Below are 17397 nucleotides of genomic sequence, written 5' to 3'. Positions count from 1 at the left end.
GTGTTCAGAGTTGGACTCCTGCAAGCGCTTCTCTGCCATCCCCTCTACCGGAGGGTCGGGAAGCCGAGGAGGACAGGCAGAGCCTGCTGCAGGCAGAGCCCTGCTGCAGCTTAACCCTCATCCCGGCTGCTCTCCAGCCGGGCAGGGAAAGACGGACGGACGGCCAGGAGCCAGCCTGCAGCGGTGGCTCAGCCGCGCGGCTGCGCCTCCCCACGACACCCCCTGCTCACCTCGGCGAAGAAGGCGGTGGTGGTGATCCTCTGGCTGTCGAAGACGCTGCTCAGCGTCGGGACGAGGTTCTTCACGATCAGGGGGAGCCGGGGGCCGGCGTGTCGTGCCATTGCGCTGGGAAGAGAAGCGGCACGCGTCACCCGTGCCGGCTGCCCGTACCAGGGGCTACGGGCGGTCCCTGGACCCCGGGGGGCTTCAAGGAAGCCGGCGAGCCCCTCCGCCCAGGGGTCTGCAAGCTGCCAAGCACAGCGAGGTGCTGGCACCGAGCCCTGTGCCGTGGGGCATCGGTGGGCTGCCACAACGTGCCTCCGCTGAGCACCACCTCCTCCCGTGCCACAGGCTGGGCAACCACAGGCCGGGGTGCTTTGAGCACCGTGAGCAGCAGCGGGGCCACGGGCAGCTGAGCAGGCAGCGCAGGCAGCTCCCGTCGCTCCGCTTGTGCACGTGGAGCGAGGAGAGCTGCCTGCGCTACCCGCCTTTCACGCCTCGGCGTCCTGCTGCTGCGCAGAACCAGCACGTTGACATCCGGGACAGAAAAGCCGGTGGCCCTGGCCTGGCACCGTCCCCTCCTGCCACCCGCTCACCTGGGGATGAAGCGCAGGGCAGGACCGAGCCCACGCCCGGTGCGCGCCAGGCACCCTGGCAGGAGCCTGCTCCGGCAGACCTTGGCCAGGAGGGACGGTTTTTGTTTTGGATGAGACACCCTCAAGTGTTTGGGAGGTTCAATAAAGCATTTTTGCAAATACTGGAAAATCCCAAACTGCTCGTCTCCTCCGCAGCCGTCCAAGAGCTATTAATGGCGCTGGGTGGAGGGACAGTGAAGTCCCCGGCTGAACCAGGCTCCACCGAACCGGACCACGGGCCGCGGCCATCCCTCGGCCTCGCACCAAACTTGCTGCTGTTGGCACGAGGTTGCGCAGCAGCCGCGGGAAGGACAGGCAGCCGCCAGGCAGCCGTCTACGGGGACCGGATGCTGCTGCAACACCCGATGAACCGCAAGGACATTTCAGCAGCAGCGAAAGGAAAAAGAAATTTCCATCCAAGACCTTTTGGTGTCCGTCATACCTTGGTTAGACGGGAACAGCAAGCCTGAGCCCTGACAGGAGCGCAGCGAAGCAGCTGATAGCAGCAGAGGTTTGGCTGATGTGCCTGAAGAGCTGCCGCGCAGCCCCGGCGAGGGGCACGCCGGCAGGCACACCGCAGCGGGGCCGACGACGGCAGGCACCAGCTGCATGCAGCCTCACCGCGCTCCCAGGAACACAGCTCATCCCCCGTGGGCTCCCCACCTGCGCTGCTTCCAGCGAGCTGGGGACGGAGCTGGCCACCCTGTGGTGGGCAGCAGGGCAGAGCCCCACCGCCAGTCCCTCGGTGCTGCTGCGGGAAGCCAGCGAGACCCTCCGTGGGCTTTGACGCACCGCAGCTCCCCCGGGACACGGCACACCCCCTCCCCTTTGCTACGGGGTGCTGTCCCACTCTCGGCGGCCGCGGTGCAGCTCTTGCACCAGAGCTAGAGCAGGTACGGAGAACCGGTGCACGGCGCAAGCGTCTTACCGGGCAAGCACGGTGATCCCGTCGTGGTGCCTCTCTGGACTCGCCATCAGCTCCCAGCCGCCGGCGCTGCCCACGGCCCTGGCGACCTCCTCGCTGCCCCCCCGGAGCAGCATGACCTTCAGCGTTTCCACGGCACAGCTGGGGAGAGGAGCACGGCGGTTCGGTTAGGGCAGGCTGCCTGCCCTGCCTGCAGCCCTGCCTGCCTGGCAGGTCGCAGGGCGGCAGACGGGGGAACTTCTTGCCCGGGGAGCGCTGGGACACGCGGCAGGCGTTCGGGGGCTTGAGGACGGGATGAGTTATGCGAGGGCTTTAGCTGGAGTGAGACGAGCCCATAACTCACTGCTACTTCCATTTACACCGTGACGTTTGCCGTTAAAGCGATCCAAGACAATAGACTGAAAAGTAAAGAAGTCCAGAACTACTTTAAGGAGGGTTTTTTTGCATTAATATTTTATAGGTAGGGATTATTTTGCTGCAAGCACAGAGCAACATATGGGAAACATACATTATCCTGTCAAAACAAAACAAATATTAGCAATGGATAAATCTTAGCCTTCAATACGAGCAAGTGGAATGCAGTTACCACACACACAAAGAAAACATAATTTAGTAAGAGTGTCTCAACACGAAGGCCTTTCGGCTTACGAGCTGGGTTCCTGCTGTTTTGGCTTCTCGTAGGGATGGGCCAAGCTGTGGCGACAAGGGACCGGTGCTTGGAGGGACCGTCACCCCCGCCGAGCCCCAGGAGGCTGCAGGGTGGGGGCACCCCTGGGGCTCCGCCGCTGCCGGGTCCTCCAGCAACCCCCGGCTCGCCTTAACGAAGGCCGTCCGATCACGCCTCGCGCACGTCCCAAGTTGAGACTAACGACGGAAAATAAACACCGACCCACCGTACGCACGGAAAACACACCCGGCCGTGCCAGACCTGAGCCGTTCGGCAGTTTTGTACCGCACTTGTCCGTATGTTTTATCGGGAGCCGGGGCTGGGGTTCCTCCAGGGATGAGTGCCCGGAGGACCCACTCACACAAGCGGAGCACCCTTAAGGGCCAAAGCTGAGCACCTGCCCACGGCAAAAGCACGAGGAGCAGGAAAGAAGACAAGTAGAAGAACGCAGGTTTGCTTTTTCTGCCTGGCACAGCAAAGGAGTCTCCGCTGCATCCCCCGAGCCCGAGCAGGAGCTGGCTGGTCCCGCGCTGCTCTCATGCATGGGGCACACGGCGGCCGGTCAGGCAGCGCGGTTCCGGACCCATGGGGCAGACGGTGCAGAAGCCTCGAGTCTGCCCTGCAAAGCCCACCCGGAGGAGCCCACTAACCCGTTAGTGACGGCAAACAGAAAAGCAGGACCACGAACGCTTGCTGAGCTAGCTTGCTCCGCTCTTGTGAGAAGCCCAGACTGGCGGAGAGTCTTTCAGCACGCTTTGAGCATCCCTGCATCATGAAGACTACAGGACAACAAGGAATTAATTACTAATTAAATAAAACCTTAGGCAGAAGCGTTCTTCCACCGTCTGTCCACCCCAATCTGCCGGTATACGTAACAGTCCTGGTTTTACTGTTTTGGAGTCCAGCCACACAGGCCTTTGGAGTTTTTCAACCGGTTTTCAGCTAGAGACAGCCCGGGCTGCTGCGGCGCGCGCCGCTCCCCTGAGCCAGCTGCAGCGCTTCCTTTCCGCGAGCTGCAGCCGAAATTGCTAAGTGACGTGCAAGCGTATCCACTTAGAGAGGTCCTTCCACAGAGCAGGTCTCTGACCTCGAATATCCCTTCCAGCAGCCTGGAATAAAACCCAGGCTCCTTTTTCGCTGCAGCAGTTGGTTTAGCGGGGAGGTACGGCGTCTGCTTCGCGTACTGCTGCCCGTTTGGAGCAGGAGACCCCGACGCTTGCCAGCTCTGCCAGCCCAGCCGTGGGCAGCTCAGCTCCCCAGCAGCCGAGCAGCCGCCTCCAGCCTCGGCCGGGGCAGCACGGCCCTGCAGACCGGGTCCGACACAGCAGAGCTCTGCAACGGGCTCCAGCACCGGTGCTCAGCAGATACACGGCCGTACCTCTGCCTACGGCGTGCCCATCCCCGTGCTCTCGCTCCCCCTAGGGCGGAAATCATCACCGCACACCGCCACGGCGCTGGGCGTTTACCGGCTCTCGGTCTGTCCAGCCCCAGGAGACCAAGACAGTCTCCCTGCCCCAAGACGAGGCTGACCTAATCCTAGCGCGTTTAGCCGCTCGTCTCCAGTCCGCTCAGCCCATTCCCGGGGTTCTCGCCCTCCCTGGCAGGGAGCCCCCCCCCAGAGCCTAACCTGAATCGCACTCCAGCTTTGGGGCAACGGAGACCCCCCTCCTGCCGCATCGTGAGGACCACTAACAACAAGAAAACTCCGTAAGCCTCGACACTCCAAGCCTGCGTACAGGTGAACCTGTAATTTAGTCCGAGAAAGCTGCAGTGGGATTTACTGTCTTGCAGCATAAGAAAACAGCAATAAAAAAGCCTCCTGGCAGATGCTCACGGACAACAGAGGCCAGCGAAGGCTGAGGAACTTCCCACCAGCTCCTCGGTTGTGGACAAGGTCTGACCGGCAACGTCCCGGCACCAGCCCGGTGCTCGTGGGTGGCTCCTCAGGAGGGACCGTTCCCGACAAAGCCCCGGCGCGCCGGCTGCGGGATTCCCGCTCCGCTCGAACCTCCCCGAGGTTTCGGCTCCCAGCCTGCAACTCCAGGCTCTCCCGCTCCTTAACAAGAGCTAAAAAGCCCGGCGCGAGCGCAGCATTAGGCCCCACACAACCAGAGGCTGCTCCTGCAAGACAGATGGTTAAAGCCGTTCATTCACAAGGTTTGCTTTTTCCACAGTGTCCTATAGACACTTCCTTCCTTTCCAACAAAAGCCCGTGTCTTCCAGCCTCCCTTTCCTGCCAAGCTATCATATTCACCTTTACCATCTCTCTTTGGCATTTAAATATCATGAAGACTTAGAATTCAAAACGCGTACAGGAAATTACTTTGATATTGTAACCAGCTCCTGGGACAAGGCTGGAATTTCACATCCCCGCGGTTTTTCTGCGCGTTGGACAAAGACCGTTCCCCCTCCATCAATCAGCGATGACTTCATGGACGCGCAGCCACGGCTACCTGCCCGCACCCACGCGCAGCCGGAGCAGAAAGAGGGCTCGGAGCAGAACCACGTGCCCTTCCCTGCCCCTCTGGTCAGTCCCCGGAGGTTTCTGGCAGGAGCCGGCGCCGAGGCAGCCCCTTTCCCCGCTCCCTAAAAGCGGGCGACGTCACCGGGGACTCGCAGCTGCGATGCACGTCCAGGACGTGACTACGCTGTACCAACACCTGCGAGATGAAGCGGAGATTCGAGAAGTGGCGCTAAGAAACCCAACCCAGCGCATGCGTGCCGGCCACGGCTGGGGAGCGGCGATGAAGGAGCCTTTTTCCCTTCTCGAGGACGCAGACGCCGCGCGTGACCCACCGACTGCGGTCCCAAGGGAGCGAAGCGGAGCATCACCAGCACACCCGCGTTTGGACTAGCCCTGGTGATGCCAGCTGCGGGCTTGGACCAGCAAGAAAGCCTCTCCGGTACAATCCTGCCCAGCAAAGCCCGGGACCACGCTGGCCGCCTCGACCAGCGGCAGCAGGAGGGAGCCAGCCCCCAACAGAGCTGCTCCCCCGGGGCTGCAGGAGAGGGGCCGGGGGGCTCCCCCGGGATGCGGTGTGTCGAAGAGCCGCTGGCTCCTCCCGATCTTCCGGTTGGCACGTCAGCTTTTCCTGCAACAACGATCCAGAGACTCTCGCATCCCGAAGGTTCGCTCTCAGGACCGGCAACTGCCTTGCTGCCGCGGGAGCGCCCAGACAGGAGCCCGGGGAGGCCCGTGGGCTCATCCAGCCCCAGCCCCGCTCCACGGATGGAGCAGCGGTCCTGGCAACAGTTCCGCACGTCCTGGTTTGTGTCCCCAGTGCTGTTTGGGGTCCAGACGCTTGCGGAGGAAGAGCAGTCGTTTCTGGCTCCTGTGTCTCCTTCCCTGGGAAGCAACCAGTTGCTTCGAGTTTCCTTCAGCTCTCCCCGTGTTATGTAGGGGGGCTGGCTGGGATCGGCCCGCGCCTCTCTTCCAGGAGCCGTTAAGGGGGAAGAGCACAACGAGAACAGACAGTTCTGGCTGCACGAGCCCAAAGCCACAAAGGCAGCACGAGGTTCCACTCCCGTTGGGGGGATCTGCACAAAGCCAGCCCGAACCGCCGCCGCTGTGCAAAACAGCCCCAGGGGACGGGGCAAGTGCCACCAGCACCAGAACGGCCACGGGGCAACCCGCGCTCGGCGTTAACCATCCCGCTCCTCCAACACATCGGGTTTGTTTAATTTTATTCTAACATGTGGTCTAAATAAAACACTAATCAGATAGCAGCCCTGCCATCCAGCATAACAACCTGTTTCCACTCATTACATCTCCCCACTGGAAAAGTCACCCTCTGCGTGAGCGGCAGCTTTCCGAGACGAAGACGGGGCCCACCGCGGTACGGCCGCAGACCGTACCGGGGGTATTGCTCGGTGTGCCCAACGCCACTGTTCCAGTCGCTCTGCTCGGGGTAAGGAAACGGCCTTTCTTCACCGTTGGGCTTTGACAAATGAACGGTCAAGTGCTGCTAGAGCCCTTTTAGCTCGCTGCCGCGTTGTCTGCTGGCGTTGTGGGCTCCTCCAGGCTTCCCCCCCCCCGCCCCAAGACTAATAGCCTGTAAAAAACCCAAGTCTAGAAACCCACAAATGCAGGTACCGCTCATCAGCCGGACCATTTGCTGCAGGACGAGGGCACCTGCGGTCGCAACACCACGGCCGCGCCACGGCAGACAAGCCACCAGAAGCGGGGCTGAAGGCCGAGGGGCACCAGTGCTGTTTCAGACACTAAATCCAGCACAGGCAGTGCCGACAGCCGGGACGGCTGATGCGCGTCGGCACCCAGCACCGGAGCAGCTCCGTGAGGGGCCCCAGGCAGGCAGAGTCGCTGTGTGCGGGAGCAGGGCTGTTTGCATCTTATTCGCAGCCACACCACCTGCGGAGGCTGAAGAGACAAGCCCTGGTCCTGTCTCCTACAGCCCAAGGCATCCCCAAGGTAGCCCAGAGGTGCAGGAGAAAAGAGCAACCCCTCCGTGCTGCTCAGCAGGAGCGCTGCGTGGAGCCGACCCGGCGCGGTGCCCGCAAGAAGCTGGAGACCTGCATGCATCGACGGGACACGTTCACGGGTCCGGCAGCCCCCCCACACCCCGGGTTACAGCCTCACGTTCCCAGGAAGGGCCGCGCTGACACCCAGGGCTGCGAGAGCCCTGCAGCGCGCCTAACGCGGGCTCTGCCTCCGTGGCGTCCCACCTCTCCCAGCACAGAGGCTCTGCTGGAAACAGCCAGGAGCTGACGACGCTCAGCAAGTCGGCCAGCGCTGCGCTCGCCGGCTCAGAGCGACGTGGAACGATAGCCTGCGCCGGATGCGGACCCCGCGCGGGACGCGGACCTGCGCACCCAGACCTGGCGGAGGGCTGCAGCGGTCTCCTCTTCCTCTGCGGCCAGGGGAAAGCTTCGCTTGCAGAGGCCCTTTCGGCATCCTCACTTTCGGAAGATGACAGATGCACAGGGCCGACGCCGGTGCTGCTCCGCACCAGCAAACACCTTTTGGTGTTTGAATCGGGCTGTTTGGCTCGAGCGGAGGATTATTTAGCAGCGGCGGTGACTCTCACCTGGCTTCAGCAATGGGCCCTTTGGGGTTTCAGAGGCTCTCACGACAGAGAAATCATTTTTACAACACCACTCTTAAAAGGCAGAAGAGCCAGCCCCAGGGAGAGGCCGGGACCCCAACCCACCTTTTAAAAAGCTGCTGATCGCACCCTGCCAGGCCGGGCAGCGCAGCAGCTGTTGGCGTCCCAGGTGGGCGGCGTACGCCCCTGCTGCCGCCCGGCACATCGCCACTCGATGCAGCTACCTGAAGGCGTTTGCCAAGACCAGAAGACGCAGCGACCCTACGCGCCGGGGCAGGGCAGCTCCTCCGGGGAGGAGCACGGCCCTGGCAGGCAGATACCCCAGCCCACGGGGTCCCCAAAGGGTCCTGCGAGGTCCCATCTTTCCCCACGTGAGCCAAGCCCGAAGGGGACCAGGGTGTTTCTGCTACGCTATGAGGGCCGCTTACCGACCCTCGACAATAAAAGTGCTAATGTTGGGCACAGTCTTGGCTAGAGGTAGCCAAACCGTTATGGTTTTGCTCAAGTTGGGATGCCGCGGACAGAGGCTGGGGGACGGCGAAGCTGCCAGCAGCAGCTCTCTGCGCGTGAAGGGAAGTCCCACCTTCACGGAGATCCTCAGCACCGCACGCGCAGGCTTGGGGGTTGTGGGGGGAGAGCTTGGTTGTGGGGGGAGAGCTCGTTAAAGGCCGGCGACAGGCAACGCCACTAATTTCTAAGCCCTCTGCCAGAGCAGCCCCACAAGCAGGAGCAGAACAAGCCAGAAGCATCCGCAGAAGCAGAGGCCGGGCAGCTTGCCGCGGGGGGGAGAGTGGTTGTTGGGGACCCGAGCCCTCGCCCCAGAACCCTGGGTCTCCTCCTCAGCGGTGAGGGGCACCGCGGGCTGAAAGCACCGGAGGAGGACAAGGCAGCTCTTCCCCCACCTCTGCGTGGGAGAAGACGGCGTCGTGGCCTGGCTCTGTTCGCTCAACGGGCAGCAAGTCGGTGTGACCGAGACACGCTGCAGCCGTCGGCACGACAAAGCCAAAAAAGTTTGGTCTTTCCAGCTTCCCCTCCTCATCCTTCATGGAAGCGGAGCCATCCTCCCTCCCCAAGAAATGCTCATCCGCCCCCGCCGTGCCCAGCAAGCCCCGGGGGTCCTGCCAAGACCCGCTCCCGAAAGCCAGTGGGGCTTTTTTGGGAGGCTGCAGCCGTAACCCAATCTGGCAGGGCTCGGGCTCTGGCACTGTGGCTGCCCGAGCTCGGAAAAGCACATCTTCCACTGCGGCTGCAGAGGCGGCTGATTTAATGCTTCCCAATTTAGAGATTGTGTGCTGCAGAAGAAAACACACCAAAAAAAACCGAAAAACCCCAAACCCCAGAGCCCAAACCGCACCAGAGGTCAGGCCGTCATACCTAAGGCGTTATGGCCCGGGTATTCTTACCCAGCCCTCCCATTACGGACGCAGCACACGCCGCGGTGTTTGTACAAACAACAACGAGTTCCACGTGGCAGGTAGGCACGTTCCCTCCGCGCCGGCCGCCCAGCGCCCCGGCTCCGCCGTACCTGCAGGGATGGAGGCTCCGGGGGGCCGGGCCGTGGCTGCTGCTCCTCCTCTCCCTGCTCTGCAGGTTCTTCGGTAGCTGGACACCCACGGTGCAGCTGACGCGCAGCAGGAGAGTCACAAACAACGGCGGGTAGAGTCCCAGCACTGCTGCCCCAGACTCCGGAGCAGACATGATCTCATACAAAGCACATGTGGCCTGGAGAGAGAGCGAGAGAAGAGGATTAGGATGGGATCTCCCGCACCACGCCGGTGTCTGTTAGTAAATAACCCAGCGAGGCAGCGAGAGGGGGTTTTCTCCTTCCTGCCGCACCGAGTCTAGCAAAGCATCGGCATCTACCCCCAGCGTAACCTCTCCGTATCCCACGCGCAGCTCCGACGGAGCCACGGCTGCTATTAAAAGCGCTGCTCCTCGGGAAAGCTGGGTGTTTCCAGCTGGGGGAGGTTTGAAGTCTGTACCTGGGGAAGGAGAGCAGATCCAAGAGCTCAGGTTTTATGGGCAGGAAGACAACGCACACACAGAGCCCTTCGCAGAGCCCTATTCCGGTCAATTTAAAAAGCTGTAATTACACAGCACAATATAGAGGGGTGTTAAAAACAGAGCGGGGAGGGGAGGAGGGTTTGCTTTCAGTGCGGCTGATTCTGTACCATCTGCGTTTGGTCCTTCAGAGGAGGAGGAAATTTTCACAGCTGCTTTACCGCTTAGAAAGCTGCCAAGCTGGGTTTATTTTTTCTGAAGGGATAAAATGCAAAGTGGTCTCCCTGGAGGATGGACACCTGAGAGGCTTTTTACGAGCCCGTGGATTAGCTCTAATAGGCATTACACAGCGATGCGTTATTTCCAGAGTCCACGCCTGGCACAAACCCCCAAGCCAAGGAAATGAAAAAAAGCGTTCCAGGTGTCGGTGCGGGGAACGGCATCCTCGGCGGGGCCGGGGCAGGGCCGGCAGCAGGACACTTACGGCCAGGGGCAGAGGGGTCGCGATGCGTTCGGATCCGCTGCCCAGCAGGAAGCACTTGCTCTCCTTGTACGGGACGTCCCTGTTCACCTTCTCCAGGAGCTGCTCCAGGATCTGCGAGGTGAGGGTGGGCTCGGTGGCCAGGGACCTCCACATGGTGCACGCGTGGCTGGAGGAGAGGAGGGAGGGGAGCGCTGCTTTGGCACCGGCCGCCGTCGTTAACTCGCTACCCCGTTTGAGGAGCGGCAAGCGTCAGCCCCCTCCCCGCGCCAGGGAACACCTGGGTCACGTCACCCACCGCACAGAAACGCGGGCGAGGAGCACGTCACCGCCGGCCAGGAGCCACCTGGCCCGGCAGCTCCGCCGCGACGGCAAAGCCGGCGTAGAGAGCGGGAGCCTGCAATGGCAAGCCCCGGCAGGAGAGCTGTCCTGGGTGGCTCACGGGAGCTGCATGCAGGGGAAGGCTCAACGGCAGCCCCCTGCGATCCTCACCCCGCGGCTGCTCTTGGACAACACCCAGAGCCGCCCTGCAACCCCAAAACCCCACGGCTCCCCTGAGACCAGCAGCCAGAGAGCTCCTGCCTTGCCCCGCGCGCCCTGGAAGGAACGGAGCGGCAGTTACGGTACGGGGAGGAGGAGAACATCTGCTCAAGGCTCAGCCCAGGGCTGGCGCCGACTCGTTCAGCAGCTTTGGGGTAGGCGGCCTGCTCCGCAAAGCAGCACCGAGCACCCCGGCCACGCTCGGTGCTCCGGGGCCAGCTTTGCTACTTCCCGCCGCCAGCGCCTCTAAGCACAGCAACCCCCCGAAAGGCAGCTCCGGCAGCAAGCGGCCGTGCCGATCCTCGAGCGCGCAAAGGAAATTCCAGCAGGGTCTGATTACTGGGGTAAGGAGCCAAAAGATTAGCTGCAGCTTAGGCGAAAGCTGCTCCGAAGCCCAGGCACCGCGAGAGCGCGCGCAGGTGCCGGGCCACCGCGGCAGAGCAGGGCAGGACCTGTCAAAGGGCAGCGAGCTGCCCAGCAGGCTGGACACCACCACGCTCTTGTGCTGGGAGGCCAGGATGTAAACCGTCTGCTGGGCCGCCTTCCGGATGTGCTCCTCGTCCACCTCCTCCAGCTTGCTGTGGATGATGCTCATGATGTCGGGCACCTGAGGGAAGAGGAGACGGCGGCGGCCAGCTGAGGGCCAGGACGTGCCGAGCACTCGGGGTCACCGTCAGACAGGACACGCGTGTCCCTTCCCCTCGATCGCAGCCCAGGCAGGTAACGGGACTTCAGGAGACAGCGTGGGTGGGCAGACCATCGGGCAGGGCGGTTTATCTTCCCGGCTGAGGGAAGTCTCCCTGCTCGCCGGGTGCAGGCAGAACCAGAGACCTCGCTGGAAGTCAAGGATCCTTCCCCACCCTGCCACCCAGAAGACGGGGGAGGCTGCAGGGGAAAGAGGACCCAGGGGAAAGAGGACCCAGCAAGGACACGCTCAACCCCCCAGCCACAGCCTCCTGGCAAGGAACTCGCGCTAAGCCCCAGCCTTGACACGGCTGCAGCGAGAGGAGCTCAGCAAGCGAGTTCCTGAGAGGAACTCGAGCTGAACGCAGGGAGACACCTCGGCACTCGCTGCAAGCCGTAAAACGCACGTTAAGACAAATAGGAAGTTCATGCGCAGACCAGGCCTGGCAGCAAATTCCCGAGATTAAGTGCAGAGCAGCCGAGCGCTCCGTCCCCAGCTGCGCTCAGGTCTGCCCCATGGACTCCGAGGCTTAGCATCAGTTCAGATTTCAGGATCTGGGCTGGACTGGATCTGACCAAAAGGTGAGTCATGTAAGCTGGAGCAATCCCATGTAGGATAGAGGCTAATAGGTAGCGAGCAGGACTTTAGCAGCAGCTCTAGCGCAAAAGCGAGCCCAAGGAGTAGCTAGAGACCTGGTGTTTCCAATTACTGCAAGAGAAAGGGGGAGCTTAGCCCTAAAGGTAGTGGATTAGACAAAAAAGCCTTCTGTGTCCAGCACCTCTAAGCCCTGCAAGCATTCAGACCGGCTTCCCAGCCAGGAACCCTGGGCTCCCCCAGAGCTTGCAAAGGTTTCACAGGGAGCCTGAGCCCTTCTGGTAAAGTGAGCTTCTCTGAACTCCTCAACCCGAGCGAGAGCCAGACCGGAGCCGGCCTCGCCAGCAGCCACCGCCTCCTACCACACAGCAGCCTTCCCCGGCTGCGAGGACGGAGGAGGAGAGCGCGAGCACGCATGCCCACAGGAAACGAGGAAGGTCAGGAGCGGCAGCCCCCCAAAAGCTTTGGGGCAACCGTTTCCCCCGGCCAGAAACGCGACAGCCGATACAGAGGCGCTTCAGACAGGGGTTAAACGCCTCCCTTCTTCCATCAGGGCTGGGCACCACCCTCCCGCCAAGGGCTTGCCCCTTACTGGAGCATCCCTGCCTGTACCAGAGAAGCCCATCACCCCCAGCAAAGCGGCCGCTGGAGCTGCCAGCGGGAAGTTATCAGGCTACGCACGTGGGAAAAGAGGGAGGCAGCGAGACCCGGCCGGAGCTGCCTCTCCAGGGCTGCGTTCGGGCCGCGGGGACGGCGCCGAGGCCAAGCAGCAGCAGCCTACCTTCTCCTGCAAGACACCTCCACGCTCCTTGAGGAGGGAGTTGATCATGACGGTGGCTGCTCGGGAACAGTTCTTATCGGGGTCCGCCAACCCCTCGAACATGGCGAGGAGGAGGCTCATCAGCTGGTCCGGAGGCACGCGCTTCCCAATCACCTAGGGAGAGGGCAAGCGGAGTTAAGCAACAGGTTTTCGTCGCTCTCTGAAGAGAGCGGTCCCTTCGATGACACCGGCGGAGCCCGGAGGAAGGGCCCCCCGCGCAGCTTCCCCCGTTCCTCGGCTCGGTGCCCTGCAGAAGCATCAGCCACGAGCCCAAATCGGTGGTAACGGAGGGGAGCCAGGGCCAGGCCACAGCCCCGAAGGAGGCAAGAGGCCACCTGCCCCACGCTGTTGGCCAGCGTGGCCAGATAGCCTGGGGCTCGTCTGGGGATGGGTTGGGACGGCACAACCAAGCCATCAACTCTGCTCTGGCCACCGCCCAACCGCTGGGAGGATGCTCCCCCAGGTCTCACCACGCTCCCCAGACCTGACGGTGGAATAAGCTGCTCGGTAGATTAGTTAGCAGGGGGAACGTCCACCGGAGTGACAACATTTGAGGAAATGCAGCTTTTCCAGGACAAAAAGATGCTACCAGCTTCTCTACAGACCCAAGTCCTCCTGGAGCAACGCTCTCTGCACAGAAAAAGGCCTGGAGCAACGCTCTCCGCACAGAAAAAGGCCATCAAGGAGGAGTTCACCCGCGCAGCTCTCAAGAGCAGGGTGGTCATCCCATCCCTCACCACCAGACCCCAGATGCTGTCCACGTCATTCAAATCACGGTGGTTTGGACCCTTTTGGGTGTAAAGTTGCACTGAGCAGCTTTACCAACACCACTGCCATGCTGGGAAGCGGCCAGGAGCCCAGCGGCTGCAGCTCCCGAGCCAACCACCCCATGCTCCACAGGAGAGCGCAGCCAGCGACAGGACCTCAAGGGCTTCCTTTGGCCAGCAGCTTCCATTGAGGAGCACGACGTACCAACGTCTCCGCCCCGGAGCATGCCGGGGCCCCCTGCAGGTCCTGTAGGGCTGAGCTAGACCACCTCCACCTTAGCTTTTAGATGACATGGAACAGAAACCGTTTGCATTATCTACAGCAAAGTTAGTTTTCGACCCCAGCGCTGGGAGCGGTGATGGCTGAAGAGTTCAGGCTGCCCATCAGACCTCTGAACGGATGCACTGAGCCACAGCACAGCCAGGCACGAGTCCCTGCCGGCACCCACCGCACCCCCAGAGTGCCTGCACAGATGTCCTCGCTGGGGACAGCGCCCAAAGAGGGGACTAGCGACTTCCCACTGGGGGTGAGATGCTCTGAGCATCCCCTGACCAGGCCAGGGGAATTCTCCAGCCGGAGGAGAAGACTGCAGCGGTTCGTTTCCTGGTGCAAGACTGGGGCTCCCCAGCAGCCTCCAGACTCTGCGGCTGGTCAGAACAGACGAGGCATCAAGTCCTCTGCAGCTCCCGCTCCACAGCTCCACCACCCTGCAAAGACCGGGGCTGTGCTGGATTTGCCCTCCAGCTTACCATGGCAATGTTGTTGCAGGTATGGAAGAGAATGGTGAAGTCGGGCTCCTCCAGGCCTTTCTTCAGAGCTTTCAGCCCCTCCACCATCTCATCTCTGTGATCCCGGGCGAAACCTGGATTCAGAGGGAGCATTCGGTGAACAGCATTCCTCATATTTTACACCCACACGCTGCAGAGAGCCGGGTTTTACTCGCGAGCTGGCCCAGCTTTCAGGAAGGAGCCAAGAAAGCGAAGCTGCTGCCAAGGGCCAGAAGAGCTTGCTCTGCAAGGAGCCACAGTGCTCTGGAGAGCAGGATCCAGACAAAGTCCTCTCCTGGCGCTGTAGGAGCTGTGCTTTTCTCGATGCCTCCATCCCAAGTGGAGGACTGACCTCTCCTGGAGAGAGGGAGAACGCCAGGCTGAACGGCAGGCTCCGAAACCTGCTCGCCTGCGCTCGAGCGTCGGAGAGAGCCTTTGAAACCCAAACGCTTCGGTGATGTTCTCCACCCGCCCTGCATCTGCAGCAAACTGCATCTGCGGGTCGCTCCTTTGGGATCACGTACGTGGAGGGAGGGGACGTGCCACCCCTCTGCCCAGCTGCGGAGGAGAGGGCTCCCGCGGCTGGCACCGACCGCCCGTGCGGCAAAACCGCCCTCCGCCGCCCGCGCGCCCACCTTCGTAGCACAGCTGGATGTAGAGCAGGCAGTAGACGCAGTCGACAGCGTGCTGGCGAACGCTGGCCAGGGAGTCCGAGCAGCGCGGGGAGAAGAGAGCGATCAGGACGCCGAGGTTGTAGAAGGGGATGACGGTCTGCAGGGATGACAAACAGGTGACACCGGCAGGGAGAGCACGGGGACGTTTTCAGCAGGTACAGCACTTCCCTACTGCCACGAAGGCCGCTTTCGCACCCCCGCGGGGAGGGACGTAGGCACGAGCCCCAGCAAGGCTGCCGGCAGCAGGAAGACACCCGCTCGAGCACCGGGTTTACTTACGCTGACGTTCAGCTTGCTCAGGTAGAAGTCCAGCAAGGCGGCGCTGACCTCCACTGCTCGCTCCCGCTCGTGTTCCTTGTTCGACTTGATCCAGGGGCCTAAATGCTAGAGGGGAAAGCATCAGGAAGGAGAGCAGAAGCTCGGCTGCTTTGCCGCGCGCAGCCAAGGCGCGCTTCAGCCCAGTGACCCGTGGTGCACGCGTGGGCTGGGGGAACTACGGCCCCGACCCCCCCAGCTTAGCCCGGCTCATCTTCGGGACAACGCTGGGTCTCTGCCTCCTGGGGAGGCTGCGGGTGCGTCCGCCCCGCTACCAGAGACCTCCTCGTCAGCCACGTGCCGGCCGCCCTTCTCGGGCACCCGCAGGTACGCCCAAAGGGGCAACGGCGTGCTTCCTCCCCTCGAGACCCGGCCCCAGCCAGGCAGCGGGAGCCTTGCCCACCCCAGAGCAGCCACGCTGCGTGCCCAGCCTCTGCAGGAGCGGGGCGAGGGTCGCACCGGACCTCACGTCACACGGAGAAGTAAGGACCAGTCTCACTAATTCCCACTCTGGATCCAAACCTGTCTCTGCCTCGTGACCTCTGGTCGGCAGGCAGGCAGGCACCTCGGCTTCCCTGCTCCTCCCTGAAGAACCCACCAAAACCTGGCTGCACCTACCGCAAACATGTCCTGCAGCCCATGGGGGGTCAAGTTCCTCTGCAGGAGACTCTTCAGCAGGTCTTTAAGGGCGCTGATGGTGTCACCATAGAGCATCTAAGGAGGAAAGATCAATCACGGGCTACGCAAGCGCTGCACCTCATCCTGCAGAGCCAGCCCAGGCACGCAAGGATGGAGAGAGATCTCTCTCTGCACCTATTCTCAGCCTGCAGGACTCTCCCAGGCGTTGGGTGCCCCGGTGCAGCCACCTCCAGCTTAGTAGGAAAATGCAGCAGGGATGGAAACCCAGTTTGCAAAATCCACCTTCACTGGAAGTGCCGGACACACGGTGGGAGTCCGCATAGCGGTGGCCGAGATCTGCGCCGAGTGCCAGCAGCTAGCCAGAGCCGAGCGTGCTAGCACAGATGCTTCAGCGCAGACTTTCCAGAAGGGAATTTGGTCCTTCTCCCACTTGGCGATCAATTCCAGTGAGCCCAGTCTGAATGAGCCCTTTGAAGATGCTTACAGTTTCCTTCCAGGACTTATTTTGGGATAAACTCCAAAAAATAAAAACTACAAAGCTTCGTAGGATGGAAGGGAAGGAGAAAAGGATTATTAACTTAAACTTTTAGGCCAGATGCCTGCAAACACTAGCCGGGGACACTCAGAGCCCCAGGCTCCGGCTCTGCAGCTCACCTCGGAGGAGCCGCAGCAGCAGCGGGCGATACGGTGGAGCACAGGGCTGCTCTGCAGCCACCCAGCAGCTGCAACAACTTCATTAGCAGCATGTTATTTTCATTCGTTAAGCACTCAACCACAACTGAGAAGCAGCTGCAGCCTTTCAAAAGCTAGTTATGTAAAGGCTCCTTCTACCCTGCAGGGTTTCCAGGATCATTTGATTTTTTCCCTCGAGGGAGTTCATGCTCTTATTAGCAGCATTTGGACTCGCTGATAAGCTCATATTTTCTCACTTCCTATCAGTGCACAGAAGGGCCAGGCTTTTTCAAGAGATAAGCGAGCAGAGGAGAGGGTGCAGCTTGCTTCCCCCGAGGTGCCCAGCTGAATTGAAAACAGGCCTTTCCCACGGCTGATCCGCTGCCAGGGAGACGCTGCGGCCACGGGACCCGATGGCTCACGGGACTGTGAAAAAGGCATCTGTGCACCGCCCCGAAACGGGTGTCCCGGAACAGCCGTGACCGCAGCTCCCGCGCCGCAGAACAAAGCCGTATCGCCCTGCCGGGTCACGAGCGACCCGACGTTAGCTCCGCGTCGGCTTTGTGCCGCCAGCGCTAGTTCGAGGCAAGCAGGCGCGGGAGCGGCGCGGGCAACTCCCTGCCTGCCCCAGCCTGCGGGCGCTGGATACCGCACCTCCTTGTGTAAGGCATCGCCTCCGTTCTCATCCCTCTCCTTCGTCGGCTCCAGCGGTGGCAGGGCAAGCACGTTAGCGAGGCAGGTATCGATCAGCTCTGTCCTGTCGGGGTCACTGAGGTGGGGCTCTAGGATGCTGATCCCAGGTTAAGGAAGCAACACGGATGGGTCGAGCGCTACGGGAGCACCTTTCACCTGGGTAAAGCAGGGAACAAGGATTTTAATACGCGTTCCTGCTGACTTGACTCCACGCTAAGTGGCACCGGCTTTAACGGGAA

General features: G+C 61.7%; 1 protein-coding gene across 5 annotated transcripts in view; it reads right to left on the bottom strand.

Annotated features, from left to right (window-relative positions):
* The window catches only part of MROH1 (maestro heat like repeat family member 1), a 57008-nt gene that overhangs the window by 9170 nt on the left and 30441 nt on the right, over positions 1 to 17397 (bottom strand). For all 5 annotated transcript variants that reach the window (XM_072851719.1, XM_072851721.1, XM_072851720.1 and 2 more), the window contains 11 exons: positions 17120 to 17255; positions 15773 to 15868; positions 15119 to 15223; positions 14801 to 14936; positions 14148 to 14260; positions 12592 to 12744; positions 10984 to 11138; positions 9995 to 10160; positions 9035 to 9231; positions 1783 to 1920; positions 231 to 345 (listed from right to left, as the gene is read on the bottom strand). In XM_072851719.1, coding sequence (XP_072707820.1) covers positions 231 to 345; positions 1783 to 1920; positions 9035 to 9231; positions 9995 to 10160; positions 10984 to 11138; positions 12592 to 12744; positions 14148 to 14260; positions 14801 to 14936; positions 15119 to 15223; positions 15773 to 15868; positions 17120 to 17255 — 1510 coding nt within the window. The remainder of the gene's footprint in view (positions 1 to 230; positions 346 to 1782; positions 1921 to 9034; positions 9232 to 9994; positions 10161 to 10983; positions 11139 to 12591; positions 12745 to 14147; positions 14261 to 14800; positions 14937 to 15118; positions 15224 to 15772; positions 15869 to 17119; positions 17256 to 17397) is intronic.

Source organism: Ciconia boyciana, chromosome 2, assembly GCF_034638445.1.
Source record: "Ciconia boyciana chromosome 2, ASM3463844v1, whole genome shotgun sequence".
NCBI lineage: Eukaryota > Metazoa > Chordata > Aves > Ciconiiformes > Ciconiidae > Ciconia > Ciconia boyciana.
Note: the sequence above shows the minus strand (reverse complement) of the source record. Positions and strands in the feature narration are given on the sequence as shown.